This window comes from Equus asinus, chromosome 1, assembly GCF_041296235.1.
Source record: "Equus asinus isolate D_3611 breed Donkey chromosome 1, EquAss-T2T_v2, whole genome shotgun sequence".
NCBI lineage: Eukaryota > Metazoa > Chordata > Mammalia > Perissodactyla > Equidae > Equus > Equus asinus.
The window spans coordinates 150,584,788-150,604,363 of record NC_091790.1 but is presented as its reverse complement, the minus strand read 5'-3'; the positions used below and the strand labels follow the sequence as shown (position 1 = coordinate 150,604,363).

The 19,576-nt window shown below is 35.8% G+C and overlaps 1 protein-coding gene across 27 annotated transcripts in view; it reads right to left on the bottom strand.

Annotated features, from left to right (window-relative positions):
- The window catches only part of HDAC9 (histone deacetylase 9), an 866,113-nt gene that overhangs the window by 233,487 nt on the left and 613,050 nt on the right, over window positions 1-19,576 (bottom strand). For all 27 annotated transcript variants that reach the window (XR_011503369.1, XM_070509723.1, XM_070509733.1 and 24 more), the window contains one exon: window positions 11,604-11,737. Coding sequence is in view for 26 of the 27 variants with exons in the window: in XM_070509723.1 (XP_070365824.1) it covers window positions 11,604-11,737 (134 nt within the window). In the remaining variant the exon portion in view is untranslated. The remainder of the gene's footprint in view (window positions 1-11,603; window positions 11,738-19,576) is intronic.

Sequence of the window (19,576 nt, the reverse complement as noted above, 5' to 3'; positions counted from 1 at the left end):
TATGTCTTTTATGTTTTCATAAACTAGTCATACACTCCATGCTTGTCCGAGCTTCTTTTTTTATTCTCCCACAATCCCACTAGCTGAATGAATCCCACCAGTTCAGGCTGAATGCTCAATCACATATTTGGAAAATAATCTGCTAACAAGATTCAATTATTGACAGTATTTCAAGTGCTGATAAGTCATAAGAGGACACCTGCTGAATGAATCTCAGTCATTCCGTTGTGTATCAGTGAACTAACAGTAAGGACAGAGCATCTGGCCCAGTCTATTATTTAGCATTTACTTAATCTAAAAGTATTCCGTACAAATTTACATCTAGTTCTCCTTCTCACTAATAAAATGAAACACAGTTCATGAGTTTCACTTTGATTTCTCTGCCCCCCCTCCACTTCCTTTTGACTCCCAGGAAGTATTTTACACTGGCTCTTTTTATTATTATAGCATATATTTCTTAAAAAACAATTATACTAAGTACAAGGAAGCACTTATTCTTGACAATGATGTTCTGCTTCTATGGCTGTTGAAGAACAAGACCCATAAACAAGGTGTACATGTTTCCACAGAAAGACAGCAGTAAAAACCAATTCTATATGGAAAATGTTTCTACCTGGAGAAAGGATCTGGAGAAAGCGTGTTTTGAGATTTATATCTCACAAGGGCACTGCTATGGGAATTTGGTGGATGACTAAGTTAAAAATTCTGAAATAGCAACAGTTTTTCTTCTTTCTTAACACATAGGATCTCCTGGAATAAGGACATTTTGCCCCACTTTTATCAGATGTCTTAAATTTGTCACATTTAACTTTTCCTTTCAAATTGTGATCTCCAACAGTTCTCATTTTCTCGTAATTTATTAAGTTACATGTTTACGCTAAATACAGATATTTTTGTTTAATCCCTTCCCATATTTTCTATTTCCTGTGTACCCTTTAATCCTTCATTTCTCTCTCACGATGCTCTTTTGAGTCAAAGGTCAACAGCATAATGAGTCACAAAATAGGACAAAGTGCTCTGATAATCGTAATTGAGGGAGATACTGATTTCCGTTCTCAGAGAGATTTAGTCTGCAGGATGTCTATCTAAAGTCATCTGTGATTCTGCCCAAAAGAGTTCTTGAGAATTCTGAGTGTATCTGGACACTCTGGGACTGTAAGGGATGGTGTTCATCTGGGTATTTCTCACTTGAGATCCAAATATAAGTCTTAAATATTTTACCAATATAGGCCTAGGAAAGAAAGCTTATAGCTCTTCTTTCGCCTTCTTAATAAAGAAACTCTATGACGTAGGATGTGTTCATTATATTTTCATTCTCTGTGACTTGCACTTAAGCAGTTTCTTCCCTGAGAGTAGAAAGGAACTAATGTGCACTGAGTGCCTGCTCTGTGATAAGCACCTTGGGAGTATGACTTTATTTAGTTCAGAGCCCCAAAGAGTATACATTCAGGTTTGAAGTTTAACTAAAGTTGTTCAAAATGACCCTATCATTGAGTCTCACAACACACCATGGTTCTTTCCTAAAGAAATAGTCTTTCTGAAATAAAGCCTGTTAATGCAACCTGATTATAGAAGGAATGTTCTGAACATGATCTACAAAGTCATACTGTGACAGGATAAAATGCAGCCTACCCACACCCACCCACACACAGAGCGCACACACGGTATAGATTCATATTTTTTCTGCCAAGAAGCAGGGTAAAAAGGAAACAGTTCTATTCCTTCCCCTCCTGTGTTCAAAGCCTGGATTGAGGCCAGTGTCCTAATCAGTTCTCATTGGCCCTGGAGGAATCAGAACCTTTTGTAAAATATAATAAAGGGCATAAAATCATGATAAAATGCATGAAAAAGCAGTGCCTTTGGTTAGGGAACTCGAAATAATTTAGCAGAACAGATGGATTGCATTGGTTTGGTATTATTGAGGACATGAAAGGGCTCATTTTGTGGCAGTTCCAAACTAAGAGAAAATGTCTAACCTAAATTTGACAAGTCAAAGTACCTGCCTCTGGTGGGGGGGGACCCCATTTTCTTTAATCATTTTCAAAGTGGTGACATATTAGGCAAGATTTCCACTGAAATATCTCATTTTCTGAAAACATCTCATCCAGTGTCCCTAAATATACAGATGAGTTCGTGTTTCTTTCTCTAAAAATCCACAGGGCTACAGACTTACAGAGTTAAAGAAAAGAATCATGAATGACTTATGAGTGTCAAAGTCACCCTTGGTTACAAATTCCATACTTAATATTTAATGAATCAGTTTACAGCCTTTTCATTATTCTTGATACAGCTTTTTCTCTTAACAAATACAAAAATCTGGTCTCATTGCTCATGCTCAAGCATACCTACTGAAGTTTTCAAATGCTACTACCAATTGCTCCTTTAAAAGTTACATGTAAGTAATGTTCTATCCTCTGCCCCCAACTGCATTCTCTCCTTCCATATAGCCCTCATCATCTAATAACCTGTTCTCTTCAGAGTTTTTCTTATAAAGAAAGAACAGTGAAAGAAGGAAAGAGGCAATTAAGAAGACAGGCAACTCGAGAGGCTTTTGGTCCTTTCTGTTGGTCACATGGAAAGAAAGTAAATTGCAAGTCAGGAGCCCTAAGTTCTGGGTGCTGACTCTCGTGTGTCCAGCCAGCTATGAAGTACTTTTATGGACCTTTGCTTCTTCATTTATAAACATAAAGATGTTTGACCAAATTGCTTCGAAGCCCACTTTTAGCCCTAAAAATGATAAAATTCTGTGTGAAATAAACTTACATACAACAAAAATAATAAAATATTCTTTGTTTTAACATATAGATTTGCCTTAGGCAAGCAAATATAATAAGTGAAGTGATAAATTACTATGATTAAGGCAAGGAAGGAGATCTATGAGGGTTTTCAAAAGGACTCTAGTGGGTGCCCTTTCTTCCTTCGGGAAGAAAGGCCCCAGGCCATGGTTCCACATAAAGCTGTCTTCTCAGAGAAAGGAAACAATAGAAAGAATAAACAAATGGGACTTCATCAGACTAAAGAGCTTCTTCAAGGCAAATGAAAATAGGATTGAAACAAAAAAACAACCCACTAACTGGGAAAAAATATTTGCAAGTCATATATCTGACAAAGGCTTAATATCCATAATATATAAAGAACTCTCACAACTCAACAACAAAAAAATCAAACAACCTGATCAAAAAATGGGCTGGAGACATGAACAGACATTTCTCCAAAGAAGATATACAGATGGCCAATAGGCACATGAAAAGATGCTCACCATCTCTGATCATCAGGGAAATGCAAATCAAAACTACACTAAGATATCACCTTATACCCATTTGAATGACAAAAATATCTAAAACTAATAGTAACAAACGTTGGAGAGGTTGTGGAGAAAAAGGAACCCTCATACACCGCTGGTGGGAATGCAAACTGATGCAGCCACTATGGAAAACAGCATGGAGATTCCTCAAAAAATTAAAAATAGAACTACCATACAATCCAGCCATTCCACTACTGGGTATCTATCCAAAGAGCTTGAAGTCAGCAATTCCAAAAGTCCTATGTACCCCAATGTTCATTGCAGCATTATTTACAATAGCCAAAACATGGAAGCAACCTAAGTGCCCATCAACAGATGAATGGATAAAGAAGATGTGGCACATATATAGAATGGAATACTACTCAGCTGCAAAACAGAACAAAATCATTCCATTTGCAATAACATGGATGGACCTTGAGGGAATTATGTTAAGTGAAATAAGCCAGCTAGAGAAGGATAATCTGTGTATGACTCCACTCATATGAGGAATTTAAAAATGTGGACAAAGAGAACAGATTAGTGGCTACCAGGGGAAAGGTGGGGTGGGGGGGTGGGCACAAAGGGTGAAGTGGTGCACCTACAACACGAATGACAAACATTAACGTACAACTGAAATTTCACAAGATTGTAACCTATCATTAACTCAACAAAAAAAAAAAAGTAAAAAAAAAAAGGGACTCTAGCTATTCCTTGAAGTCCATTTTTATATGCTTAATTATAATTGAAAAATAAGAGTATTTTTTAGAACTTATATTCCTGGCCTGTGAAAACATCAAAATAATGAATACTTTTCTCAATTTTTAAGAATTTTTTGTGTACGGAACTTCTGAATTGGTGCCACCATTGTCTTCCAGGTAAATACATACATCTCCAAATTTTGACTCCATTCACCTGTTTGTCTCTACTTCATTAAGCTTATATTAAGAACTTGAGTTTTGGTTGCAGTGATTTTTAACATTGGCTGCACCTTGTAATCAGCTGCAGAAGTTTAAAAGGTATTGATGCCTACCCTCTGGAGCTTCGGATTCACTTTGTCTGGGTACTTCCTGGGCAGCCAGATACTTAGAACCACCCAGTGCGTTTTAATGGGCAGCCTAGGTCAAGAACCACACGTTAGAGGGAGCTATCCATTCCTCCTGCTCATAAGTGAATTCAAGATACTGACACTGTATGTACTGACCAACATTTGGGACCATGGAGTAGTTAAAATAAACGGTTTGCACAGGGAAAGTTGGGAAATAAAAAAGGTCTATTTGATCTTCAAAATGGCAAGTGCCTTCTACTTGAATGTAATACTGCTCGATTCAGTCATTACAGTTTATTTAAAAATATTTCAAGGCATAGAGATATTTTAAAGGCACTTCATAAAAACAGCAAATCCCATTCAATAATAAAGGTCTCGGTTGTGAAAAGCGTATGTACTGTATTTTTTTTCAGTTTTATTTGCACCCATTTCAAATCATTATGCTCCTCAGAAAGTAAGAGAAATACCAGGCCTTAACGTAACTGCTCAATTTTCACAATTTTTATACAACTAAATATCCTATGTTGTAATTATTTTTAAAACAACATTGTACATGAACATTTTAATGGTTTGGGTTAAAACACTGATTTTTTGCAATCACATATGAAACAATTTTGTCACAATAAATATTTTGATACTTTAGCACTATAATTTTCAGATGGTTGGAAAATATATAACTATTCATTTTTGTTAATAACCTTTAATTGTGTTATTTTAAAAAACCTGTATCACTTTCTAAACAGACTCAGAAGAGTAGCTTGTCTTATTTCCTTTTATTGGTTGTCCTCCACGAGTTCTTCCTTTTTTGAAGAAATAAAAATCAAAACAAAAAATTCCAAATCATCTTAATTCTGATTATAGGCTGCAGAAATATTTTTAATGTATTTATCTGCCTAGGCCCACTCTGTTGTGATAGACATATAGCTCTCAGAATAATGACATAATGTCCCCTGGTTTACTCATCACATACAGATCATTTGTATTGCTTCCTGAGCTTGCCATACCCTTTAGAGACAATTCATAAGACTCCCTGTTTGAGTTTCTGACTGCTTTGTGGCTTAGATTCTAAGACACAAACACACACAAAATTTTTTTGCCAACTAAACAAAACAGTAAGCTGTTATGTGCTGCCATCTAGTTAGATTACTCTATAAAACAAATGTTTAATTGAATTTCCATTAACTTGCAGTATTCAGTGCTTTATAGCAGTGATGTCAGAAAATCTGCATATTACAAAAGTGTTTTCCCAAAGAGTATTATATTTCTTTATTTAGAATTAAAAAAGGTATTTTAAAGTCACCTGTGTGTGTAGGGAAGTGTCCTGGAGAGCCCTATCCCTGAGCTTCTTGGCATCTTAAGATTTTACACTAAATTTGCTCTCTACTTTTCTCATTGGAACTGCTGAGAAGTCCCAGAAGGGGCAACAGTAGCTTAGTTTTGTGTCCCAGAATTGTTTTGTAATTACTTTGTGTTGGCACTTGAATAAAGGAGCTAAACATTTCAGCACAGTATGTTGCTTATGCTTTTTACTTATGAATTAAGCGAAACAAAGTTATTCAATATTAGTTACAAAGATGCAATGCAAATTCCACATAATATGTAATCCAACAAAAGCATTATAAAATGTTATTATTCTCAAAACAAATGTGAGAGCAGGCAAATGTCTGTGGGTGGCTTGGTGGGGCTGAGAGTCATGAGCACTTCTGGAAAAACAACTGCAAGTGCATTTCTAACAGATGATGGGTCAACCTCTGCAAGTTTTTAAGCACAGAAGAGTACATTTTTTTTCTTTAGGGGCACACACACTTTAGAAACCTGGCTACCTAATCAAAGAGGGTGTTCCCAAAGAGGACACCAAATGAACCCTCCAGATTCACTTCTCACAGTGACAAGAAAGTTGCTGGTTTTGCTTTGTGCTCCCAACAGAATCACTAAGCTAAGTATGAATGATTCAATAGGGGAAAAAATTAAATGGTATTGGCAAGAAGGACTACGAACGACCTCAATTTTTTTAAAAACAGTGTCACGTCATGCCAAAAGAAGTTAACCCATGTAACCACTGTAATCTAATGTAATGAGGACTAATGTTTTCTCTGGCTGCTAATCAGGACTAGTAAGCATAGCCAATTTACACTATAGGTTACAAACTAAAAAAAAAATGTGTTTACTAAAACATCCTAAAAATTTTGTCTCCTCTTAACCAACGAAAGTGTTAATGTTACAAATTAACTCCTTAACCATCTAATTTCATACAATATTATAGCTGGAACAGATCCTAGCAAATAACCTGCCTAACACCCTCAGCTTATGCATGGGAAAATCAAAGACCAGTAAGGTTAAATGATTTGACAAAAGTACACAGATAATTAATGGTAGGACTGAGGTCAAATCCAATGTTGAACAGTAACCTTTGAAGGAATCCATCTTGATTAATTTTCTACACTGCTAAATGAATTGACACAATACATGTTTGATTTGTGAATCAGTCTATTGTTTTGAAACAAAAGAGACCTTTTAATGTTTTAAATTGCCATTTTTTCTATCATATCATTGTTTAATTGAAAAATTGACTACTCTGTTGGTTGAGGAAAGCTGACTTTTCTCTGTATGCCAGCAGAGGTGAGACTCCTTAGCTTTAGTCCCAGTGAAATAGTAACTCAAATAGACAAAAGAAAATGAATAAAGACAGAAGGAGGGCAAGCTCTTCAACATAAGGTCTGGGATACTTCCTCCTTTGCACTCTAATATATAACATCTCCTCCTCTATCTCTTGCTCAGAGGGGCTTCTGATGCTGACAAGACTACGGGGGCAGCTAACCAGTTTTCTCATTTTATTTCTTCCCTAGGATCAATCAATAAGTCTTTAACATCACTGCAATATAAAACTAGTGACTCAAAACCCCTTGGGAGTTTGTAATTATGTCTTTATTTGTGTGATCATTTCATTAACATCTATTGATCCCACCAGAAGGGAACTTCCCTGAAGGCAGGGGATGCCTCTTCTCAGTATTATATCTCCATCGCCTAACACAGGAGCCTGGAAAACTCAAATTCCTAATAAATACTATTGAATGGGTATATCACTGTTATCAAAGTGTGGTGCCCAGACCAGCAGTATCAGGATCACCCAGACACACGTTAGCAATATAAACTCTTGGACCCCACTCCAATAGGACCCCACTCCTATCTGATCTGAAACTCTGGAGTTGGAGCCCAGCAATCTGTGTTTTAATCTCCCCCCAGATGATTCGAATATATGTTCACATTTGAGTATCACTGTAATCAATAAAGGAATGTCACTTATCTAGCCACAGGTTTCTGCTTGCTGGCCAGCTATATGTTCCCAGAGCTCTGTTGATTCCTTCTCTGAAAGCACAGTTGATCACAAATTATGGGTGGCGACACAGGCCTGGCAGGAAAACAGTGTTCAAAGATGGCAAATTGCTATCTGGATATCGGGAAACAACACATTGATCCAGTTTGTATGTGTTATATTCTATTCAATTATATCCTTTTCTATAAAATCTAATAAATCCTCTCTTTTGAGACAATTAAGTTAATTTCTTATTTCTTGCAACCAAAAGAGGAATTTTTCCATACTGCTTAGGAGAGAGTGATAACCTAGACACCAGGGCTGGTACTCAAACCCCTAGGTCCCAGACACATAGATTTTATCTTCTCAGGAAGGCATGCTTTAGACATAACCAAGGAACAGAGCTGGACTTTAGCTTCCAGATAATCCCACTGAGACAATTTAGAAAGAAAGGCTTGATTTTCCTTAAGTCCTTGGGCTATCATGGTAAATATTCATTCACACCCAAGCTAGAACCTAACATCTTCTCTTGCAGTAAATAAGTCAAGTTCAACTGGAAGATATTGTCATTGGTCTTGATCCCTTTAGCAGGCTCATTAACACCAACTAGGAAGCCTGTTAGCGTAGGAACCTTCTTGCCTCTGCAACTAGATAATGCGCCCACTATGTTCCTGACCACTTGCTGATTAGGGTGTGTTTTCTCCTGGTTTTTCAGCAACTGATTTTAATGAATTTTGGTGAATTGTTAAAAGGTGTGTAGTATGTTTCTGGGGATTTCTTCTCCTCACTGCATTGAAAGTTTCAAAATAATTTGGCTTGAGATAGAAAGGTTAACATCCTTGCTAGAGGGTTTAGTAATATATTAATAATAAATGTGTACATTAGAATTAACTTGTCAAATCAAAAACTTTAAAAGAAAATCCACAATGAACATGTATCAAATGTTTCAATTGTGTTTACTGGGGAGAATACTGGCAAAGGAAATAGATTCCACTATTTCTGCGTGGGCTAATAATCTCTGTATGTTCCTTTTTTACTTTCTGCCTCACTCTTCTGGCAGAATCAATCAGGAAGAGAAAATAAATCACGTTTCTTTTGGTTCTATGTTTTCCCCCTTTCAGTAATATATTTCATCTTATATGGAACCTGAAAGTCTCTCGAAAAGGATAACATTTGTTTACTTAATGATCATTTCTAAAATTTAACTTTGAATATGCCTAAAATCATTCACACACAAGCAAAGGTATACCAAATCCCAGGTGTCTTAAAGTTAATTGTTTTTTGACAGTTTTAGAAATTCCATTTCATGTTTCGGATTAGGTCAGCATAAAGTCATAGATACTTTGATAATACAGGAGCAAACAAATATATATAGGCAACAATTTCATGACTTAAGAAAGCAAACACTTGGTGAACTGCTTTCAAACTATGTCAAGAAAAAGAGTGTTCTGTTTGCATTATTGCAAAGTTTTGGATCAAACTTTTGTGCTTGGTCTTCATTGAGAGCAAATCTGCTGATCTGGGCTTTCAAGTGCATCATGTGTTAACTGTGTGATTGTTCACCAGAGAGACTCTTATATACCTGACTGGGCTGGGTCTAGACACTCATTCTCATCAGCCCCACAGTGCTTCTGACATTTCACCCTGGGTCTGATATCACAGCAGTTGGTGCTGTAGTATAAACTGAATTTTATCGTTTCAAATAACACAGGACTAAAGTAGTGTGATGTACAAGGAATTTAAAAAGATTGATCAGATAGGGATGATAACAGACTTTTAAATTTTAAGACCAGTGTGAACCATATTACATTCCATTTATTTCTGCACTTTGCTTCCTCCATAAACAGTACTCTTTCAGGTGACAGATTTAAGGAACACCACAATCTAGCAATACATTTGAGGGCTGTGAGCAGCCGCTGCTAATCTGAAGTGGCTGGGGTAAAGCTCCAGGATATAGCAAAGACCTTAACATGAAAAGATGCAAACAGCCATGCCTCAGGTGGCAAGAGCACAGAACGACTGCCAAGCTGGCAAACATCCATAGCAGATACAAAGGTGGGACTGGAAAGCCACATTAAGAAATGTCCATTAAGAACAGGCCACCACAAAAACGTCTCCTTGCTGGTTTACTTTATGTACTCCATATGGGATTATGCACACAACAGAGTGGTCTGGCCTCCAAAATGCATCATCAAAAACATGAAAATCTTAAAGAGAAGTCTAAAATTTACCAAAGGAGTATGAAAGCCTTCTGCCACATAATATGGATGCTACTGGCAAAAGATGAATAATAGACTTTCAGTCAGGAAAGAATCAGAGAAATAAATCTAGCTCAAATTCCTTCTCTTTGGGGTTTCTAGGTAAAGGATATATTTAATCAAAAGCAGAACTTAAAATATGAAAAACATTAGATAATTCTATTATAAACATATAATAACACTTGTGAAACTAAATCTGTACACACTGCTTTGGTCTATTCATTTACAATCTCAACTGCTGAATGACCCATAGACATTATCTATGTTTTGATATAAAGAAAATAACCACTTAGTTTCCCTGTGAGATATATTATTCATCTTCAAAAGAGAAAATCAATAAAGAAAATAATTTATCCTTAGAAATGAACGCACTGAATGAATGACTCTGCATCTTAAATAGTCAGTTATTTTTACTACTTTGCAGAAAAGAATGATCTGACCAATGTAGCCCATGCTATCAAATATAGGCAAATGCACTTTAAGAAACATTCTGTTTGCTTTGGCATTTCTATTTCAACTGAAATATTTTACAGGTTCACTTTAAACTAAATTGGCTCTGAGTAGGAATTTTCTTGACTACATTTTGGGTTTCCAAAGTTATTTAACACAAAACTTGTTGCAAAAGATTGCTTCTTGATTTTGTCAAAGTATAGTGAATCTAATATGGTCTCAGTTTCATCCTGACATAACTATGGTCAAAATATTATCCATTCAATTCCTTCCCAAACTGGTAAGAACAACATTGGATTTCCTTTAATGATCTGCAAAGAAGGACAACAGGACCAAATAGCAACAGGTTAAATTGTCAGTCTGTAAGAACAGGGACCATATTTGCCTTGTGAAATTCCGTAATTCTAGACCCTAGAACACATGTGGAACATAATACAGACCCAGGAAAAAGTACTTTTTATCAATAAATGTTAAAGTAGTGTGCAAAAATACATATGGGATTTTTTCAATGTTTTAGACTCAAATATAGAATGTTATTGGATCTTAGGCAACAATGGACATTTACAGTAACTAAATCAGACAGCTGCTGGTTCTTATATATTTTGCAAGTTTGACGATGGGAGCCTTTTTGAATTGATACTGTTTTTAATTTTAACCTTTGAAAGCCTAAAGAAATAGATTTTTCTAAATGAAAAATAAGACTCATCAGGAATCTGCAGAAATAAGTCTAAAGAAATATTGACAAAATAAAAGTATTCAAACCTCTACCATAAAAATATCGAAACAGCCACTTCAATAAAAAGAAGTGATTTTTATTGGTAAGAAGACAGTTAATCTTTTACATCTAGTCATTTCCACAAGGCAAAATTGGCATATATCTGATTTCAAAGCACAGTTTATAACAAGCACTTAGCACCTAACAGTTTATGAAGAGTTTCTCAGAAAATTGACTGAATAAATGATACCTATTTGGAAACAAGAATGATACCTTGTGGGAAAAAAAAAAAATGCTGCAATAATAGCACACACACATCAGGCAGCTGCTCAGTCCATCAACTTTAACTGAGTACCTACTGTGTGTGCCCAGCCTAGAGGTCAGGTCATAAGTTCTGTACTACTGGTGTCTATGATGGTTCATCAATTATAGTGTTTACGCTACAGGGTCAACATTTTTCTGGTACTATCCAAATGAATACTGGCCTCTTTATATGATTTATTTAAGTAAGTAAAAGAGTGTGGCCAATTCAGGATTACCTCACATTTATTTAGCAGCCCTGTTTCTTGCAGCCGTGACCAGATGCTCTGTATTCGTCCAGCATGCTCAGGGTGGGTGGTGGAATTACCACAAATGCACTGGTGTTTCAGCATCAGGGGGTCGTAGGCAATTCCTTAGGACAAAAAAACAGCACAAGATTGAGTAATGATACAAGTTAGATGACAATATGATTACTCCAAAAAAGGCATTCTTCTAAAGTAAATTTACAAGTAGAGAAATAATACATATCTGCAAAGTCCCAGGAGCACATAAAAGCTATTTAGTCCTCTGTATCTGGATATATATGCAAAGAAAAGTTAACTCATGGATTAATCAGTACTCAGATCCTGGCTTAGTAAATCTGTAAAGTGATGAAGATGGTGATATTTTAAGAAACTTCAAATTAAAAAAGAAATACTGTAATTTTACCAGTATCTTAAATCATTATGAAGTATTTTCAGATGGAAAATTCAATTCAATAAAGGTTTAAATTTTACACTGAAGTCACAAAATAAGCTGATTCTTTAAATTGTGACTTTATTTCATGAGTAATTCTAGCCTCACTTTACATCAGGTTTATATCCTTGCAATAAACTGGAAGATTTTCCAACTGCTTGCCTATTCTGCTTAGCAATTCCTTCAAAGTTGTGCAAAGTTGTGCAGAAAGAATGTCTTCTTTGCTTACTGTGCTGTTCTCATAATTTGTGCCAATCTGTAAGCAAAATGGGATATTGCAGATTTCATAATATTGTGGGACATCTGAAGTGTTTCTTTTAAAAAATGAATTGCAATACCTTTAGTAGAGATTACATAGATACTTAACGAATAAAATCTGATTTTAAATTATCATGAGTTAACATATTTCATATTTCAATTAGACTCTATGATGGAAAAGATATCATAAAAACTGATGAAATAAACTATATTAGGGATACATAAAATAGGACTTTTCTTTTTCTTTTTTTCTTTTGGTGAGAAAGATTGCCCCTAAGTTAATATCTGTTGCCAATCTTCCTCCTTTTGCTTGAGGAAGATTATCACTGAGCTAACATCTGTGCCAATCTTCCTCTATTTTGTATGTGGGATGCCACCACAGCATGGCTTGATGAGCAGTGTGTAGGTCTGCATGAGATCTGAACCTGCAAACCCCAGGCTGCTGAAGTGGAGCCCATGAACTTAACCACTACACCACCGGGCTGGCCTACAATAGGACTTTTTAAAGCAACAAATTAGATGATAATTATAATTGGTTAATTTTGAAAAGATTTCCTCCCTTCACCTGATTCCTTGGGGGGAAACATGTTACTTACAAAATTGCCTGACCTAAGAAATTATTTAACCAATCAAATATTCCAATAAAATTACCATCAAAATACATCCTCTAGGGGCATGAAGTGAGGGCAGAAGAATCCATGATAAGAAATTAAAGAGCAATAATAAGTATCTATTCAAGAACAGATAAGTACCAGCAATTTACGTTGTAAAGTAAGTTTAATTAACGTATTTTATTTTCCCTTTGACCTACATTATTGTGTTAGAGGAATGTTACTCAAGAGGGGAAGAACCGCCCCCCCTAACCCCAGCCACCAAAGTGGAGAGTGTGAACTTAACCACTACACCACCAGGCTGGCCCCAACATCCATTCTTAAGACTCAAATGCCTTCAAAATCCAATCCTATGCCCCGAATCACATTTTCATCATCACTGCTGATCTCTCTTCTCAGCAGTACACTTGCACACTTGTCTATTCAACTGCCCATCCAAAATCTCCATTTGGCTGTCTAATAAAGTGAGGATGTCTCAGATTTGAGTTCACAGTCTTACACCACACAGTGTTCCTTCTTTCAGTAAAGGACATCATGATCTGCCATTGCACATGCAAGAAAGCTTAGTGTCCTCTTGATACTCTCTCTCTAATGAACCAAGAAGTAGTGCCTGTTTTCCCTCCAAAATACATCTTGAATCACTTACTTCTTATCTCCAATGCCAAACCCATACACAATCCAAGGTACTATTATCTCTAATCTAAACCCCTGAGCTAGCCTTGTAACTGGCTACCTGACTTTCACTCTATTCCATTTACCACACAAGGTAGCTACTTTTGCTTAAATCCTTTGTCGACCTCACAGATAAGATTAAAATTTCTCAAGGCCAGCATCAATAGGCCCCTTTCCACTTCTCCAGCTTCATCTCATACACTTTCCTCCCTTGATCTCTAGTTCTCCCATAAAGGCCTACCTTCCATTCCTCAAAAGGATCAAAATCATAGCTGCTTTACAATCTCCATACATGCAGTTCTGTCTCTGCCAAAAAATTCTTCCTTCCTGCTCCTCATTTGGCTAATTCCTCTTCATTCTTCAACGTTGTTTTAATGTCACTTCCTCAACAAAGCATTCCCTGAGATCTTTACTATATATTATATATCTGTATCTATCTATATCTATCTCTCTCTCTATATATATTAGGTCTCTACTATATGTTCTCATAGCATTTCTAGGTCTTCTTCAGAGTGATTACCACAATTATGTAATTGTTGTATAATCTTGTTAATTGCACATTTTCTTCACTATCTGGTAAAATATATGAAAGCACAGACTAGAGTTATATTGTTTATCACTGAACTCTTAGATCTGTAAACGTGCTTGGAATATAGTAGATCCTCGAAAGTATTTTTAATGAATGAATGAAAAACATAAATAAATGAGTGAATGCTAAAACTAGGTCAGATATCTCCATGATAAAGCCTTCCTTGATAAACCTCACTGACAGATCTCCTTTAACTCCTAAAGTTTTTGTAGCCTTACTTCTGCAGTATTTTACCTTTTATTTTATATGTCTTAATCTTCCTACTGGCAAGTGCCTCTAATACAGGCATTTATTTTACTCAGTTTCATATTTTTACATGGCATTTTGCACAAAAAGGAGATAAATAAATATTTGTAAATAAAGTCAAAAGGAAGACATAAAGGACGGCAGAAAGGAAAGCAGGCAGGCATAAAAAGTAACATTCAAAATATAAAGATATATAAGACATGTCTTCACAATTCAGATATATCAAGTATTTATGAGTTGCTGTTACATAAGAGGAACTATTTAACATATTTTCAACCACAGTTTCATACTACATAAAAGATATACTAATGATAACAAGGAAACAAAAAATGTACTATCTCCCTCATTTTGAAAACATATTCTTCAAAAGTAGAGATTCTAATCAAGTTGTTTAACTTTTCACTATTTCATCTCTTGACATATCTAACTTTACCTCCTTAGTAATTGTTCCTCTTTTAACAATACTTTCTCCATAAACCACTGCCAAAATATATATATATATGTGAAACAGGTTATGGTAGCTGGAAGTTATTGCCAAGTATCTGGAGATTATAATACAAAGTCCAGGAGCTCTTGGAAAGACATTTGAATTTAAGGGGAAATAAATAAAGTCTGGAACCCCAAACCTCCACTTACTCATCTTAATGATGTAGCAATGAGGTGTTAACAGGTAGACTGCAAGGTGAGACTTTAACCTCATCCTTCATTTCCATTCCTTTCCTCTCTCTTTTTTTCTTTTCTTTCTTTTTTTCAAAAACAAAGACTTACAGAGTGAGAAATAAGCCCTGCTCTTCTCTTTGGGATTCATATGGAATTCTACTTTTCTTTGAGCCTTTCTGCCTCACTGGCTGCCATTTGCAACATAAACCAATGGATCAATCTCTCTCTTGATCAATGGGACAAGAGTTAAAATTAGGACTGGGGAGAATACACAAAGGAGTCTTAACATAAAGTCTTTACCTGAATTTAACCCTAGCAGTTTATTTTCTACCAAAAAGAATACTAACTCAAAAAGTTCTGATACCTTTTTTAGATAAGCTTGGACTTAGCACTTCCTCTGGCTCTCAGTTCTATTAATTTTTTTTAATTAATTAATTTATTTAATTTTTATTTTTTTCGGATGTACATCATATTTCGAATTCTGTATATGTTACCTCATGTTCACCACCCGAACACTAATTATAGTGCATCCTCTCACATGTGACCCTAATCACCAGTTTGCCCTCCTCCCTCCCTCCTTCCCCAATGGTAACCACCAGTCCAATCTCCAATGCTACATGCTTTTTTTTGTTGTTGTTGTTTTTATCTTCTACTTATGAGTGAGATCATATGGTATTTGACTTTCTCCCTCTGACTTATCTCACTCAGCATAATACCCTCAAGGTCCATCCATGTTATCACAAATGGCCGGATTTCGTCATTTTTTATGGCTGAGTAGTAGTCCATTGTGTATAAACACCACATCTTCTTTATCCATTCATCCCTTGATGGGCACCTAAATTGCTTCCATGTCTTGGCTATTGTGTATAATGCTGCAATGAACATAGGGGTGCAAGCATCTTTATGCCTTTGTGTTTTCAAGTTCTTTGGATTAATACCCAGCAGTGGAATAGCTGGATCATATGGTAGATCTATCCTTAATTTTCTGAGGATACTCCATAGTGCTTTCCATAGTGGCTGCACCAATTTGCACTGCCACCAGCAGTGAACAAGGGTTCCCTTTTCTCCACACCCTCTCCAACATTTGTTGTTTCCTGTCTTGTTAATTATAGCCATTCTGACCGGAGTCAGGTGATACCTCATTGTAGTTTTGATTTGCATTTCCCTGATAGCTAATGATGTTGAGCATCTTTTCATATGCCTGTTGGCCATCTGTATATCTTCTTTGGAGAAATCTCTGTTCAGATCTTTTGCCCATTTTCTAATTGGATTGCTAGTTTTTTTTGTTGTTGAGTTGTATGAGTTCTTTGTATATTTTGGATATTAACCCCTTATCTGATATGTGGTTTGCAAATATCTTCTCCCAATTTTTAGGTTGTCTTTTCGTTTTGTTGATGGTTTCCTTTGCTGTGCAGAAGGTTTTCAGTTTGATGTAGTCCCATTTGTTCATTTTTTCTTTTGTTTCCCTTGCCCGGTCAGATATGGGACTTGAAAATATGCTGCTCAGACCAATGTCACAGAGCGTACTCCCTATGTTTTCTTCTAGAAGTCTCATGGTTTTGGGTCTTACATTCAAGTGTTTAATCCATTTTGAGTTGATTTTTCTGTATGGTGTAAGGGAATAGTCTACTTTCATTCTTTTGCATGTGGCTGTCCAGTTTTCCCAACACCATTTATTGAAGAGACTCTCCTTTCTCCATCGTATGCTCTTGGCTCCCTTGTCGAATATTAGCTGTCCATAAACATGTGGGTTTACTTCTGGGCTCTCAATTTTGCTCCATTGATCTGTGTGTCTGTTTTTGTGCCAGTACCATGCTGTTTTGGTTACTATGGCTTTGTAGTATAATTTGAAATCGGGGAGTGTGATACAAATAAATAAAATCAGAAATGAAAGAGGAGAGATTACAACGGACACCTCAGAAATACAAAAGATAATAAGAGAATACTATGAAAAGCTATATGCCAACAAATTGGATAGTCTAGAAGAAATGGATAAATTCTTAGAAACATATAACCTTCCAAAACTGGACCAAGAACATGTAGAAAATTTGAATAGATCGATCACCGGAAAGGAGATGGAAACAGCAATCAAAAACCTCCCAAAAAATAAAAGTCCAGGACCAGATGGCTTCCCTGGTGAATTCTACTAAACATTCAAAGAAGACTTAATACCTATCCTTCTCAAACTCATCCGAAAAATTGAAGAGGAGGGGAGGCTTCCTAACTCCTTCTATGAAGCAAACAGTATCCTGATACCAAAACCAGACAAGGACAACATAAAAAAAGAAAATTACAGGCCAATATCACTGATGAACATCAATGCAAAAATCGTCAACAAAATACTAGCAAATCGAATACAACAGTACATTAAAAAGATATACATCATGATCAAGTGGGTTTCATTCCGGGGATGCAGGGATGGTTCAACATGCGCAAATCTATCAACGTGATACACCACATTAACAAAATGAGGAACAAAAATCACATGATCAGCTCAATAGATGCAGAGAAAGCATTTGACAAGATACAGCATCTATTTATGATAAAAACTCTCAATAAAATGGGCATAGAAGGAAAATACCTCAACATAATAAAGGCCATATATGACAAACCCACAGCAAATATCATTCCAAATGAGAAAAACTGAAAGCTATCCCTCTAAGAACAGGAACCAGACAAGGATTCCCACTGTCACCTCTCTTATTTAACATAGTATTGGAAGTCCTAGCCAGAGCAATCAGGCAAGAAAAGGAAATAAAAGGGATCCACATTGGAAAAGAAGAAGTGAAACTGTCACTCTTTGCAGACTACATGATTTTATATCTAGAAAACCCTAAAGAGTCCACTAAAAATCTTTTAGAATTAATAAAGGAATACAGTCAAGTTGCGGGATACAAAATCAATGTACAAAAATCGGTTGCGTTTCTATACACTAACAATGAAGCAGCAGAAAGAGAAATTAAGAATACAATCCCATTTACAATTGCAACAAAAAGAATAAAATACCTAGGAATAAACTTAACCAAAGAGGTGAAAGATCTGTACACCAAAAACTATAAAACATTGTTGAAAGAAATCGAAGAAGACACAAAGAAGTGGAAAGATATTCCGTGCTCTTGGATTGGAAGAATTAACATTGTTAAAATGTCCATACTTCCTAAAGCAATCTATAGATTCAACACAATCCCTATCAAAGTTCCAACAACATTTTTTACAGAAATAGAGAAAAGAATCCTAAAATTTATATGGAACAACAAAACACCCCAGATAGCCAAAGGATTCCTGAGAAAAAAGAACAAAGCTGGAGGTATCTCAGTTCTATTAAAAGAGATAAGGACTTGAAGCACTCAGTGTAGTGTACTATCTTTCCATTTTCTTAATCATTACATGTAGTTAAGTCATTATTTAGCCATGGAATCCATTTATGTCTTCAGGTTTATACCTAGTCTCATATGACACTGTTGGGCTGAGTCCACCTTGTTCTATTAGGAAAGTTGAATCTTGAGATCTAAAACTCCTGATCCTGAATCCTAGTTCTCAACGTTCAACTTCGTATTGCTTTTCTGGTAAATGCCTGAGGTTTCATACCTTCCCAAGGTATTTGGTCAACAACGCTTACTAAACACCATGTAGGGCCAGGACTGAACTAAGGACTATAGTACAATACAAGAACATGGAACATGATCTCTCTCCTGAAAGATGCAGATTCAGGAAACAGTCATTGAATGCTCATTATGATCTAGGTACCAGCAACTTCATTTTATTATATTTAATTTATTATCTAGTAGTAAAGGTGAGGCATATACAAACATAGTTATAGGACATGCATTTAAAAAACTCTGTATGGTAAAGGAAGGAAAAAATTATGGGGCTAGGAGGTCAAAGACAATCTCTTAAAAATAAAAAAATATTTTACAAAAATTGATCTGAAATGGGTGGAATTACTGAAATGGATAGAAGGGGCTATTTTGAAGCAAGGATCAGATCCAATAACCTCCAGATCATACCCACAACAGCACTGTTACACTTTCTAGCCATAATTCTAATCAATCCATTGAGGCTATCTTGCCTTATTTTTTCTTTCTACTATACTCTTTACATTCTAACACCTGTAATATTTGTTACAGTATCTTTTAACAGGAACACTTAAATCAAAGTACCAGATAGCAAAATTTTTAATTATGTGTGAAACTTGATTTGTCCAGTGAGCAAAGGAAATATCCAAAAATGATTGTTTAAAATTTGCTTAATTGTGCCTCTGAGTAAATAAGAAGTATTTTCTAAGACTTATAGTTTTTTTCTTTTCCATGTAAATCATCTTATCAGACTATCAGACAGCTAAAAAGGAAGTGAGTGGAAGAAATTCCACTTTTGGCCTTCCAACTGACACTATATGAAAGTCTGTTAGAACCTAGGAATTGGATTAAGTGTTGCAATTCAACTAGACAGCCAAGGAGGAGATTGTACCAACATGTAAGTT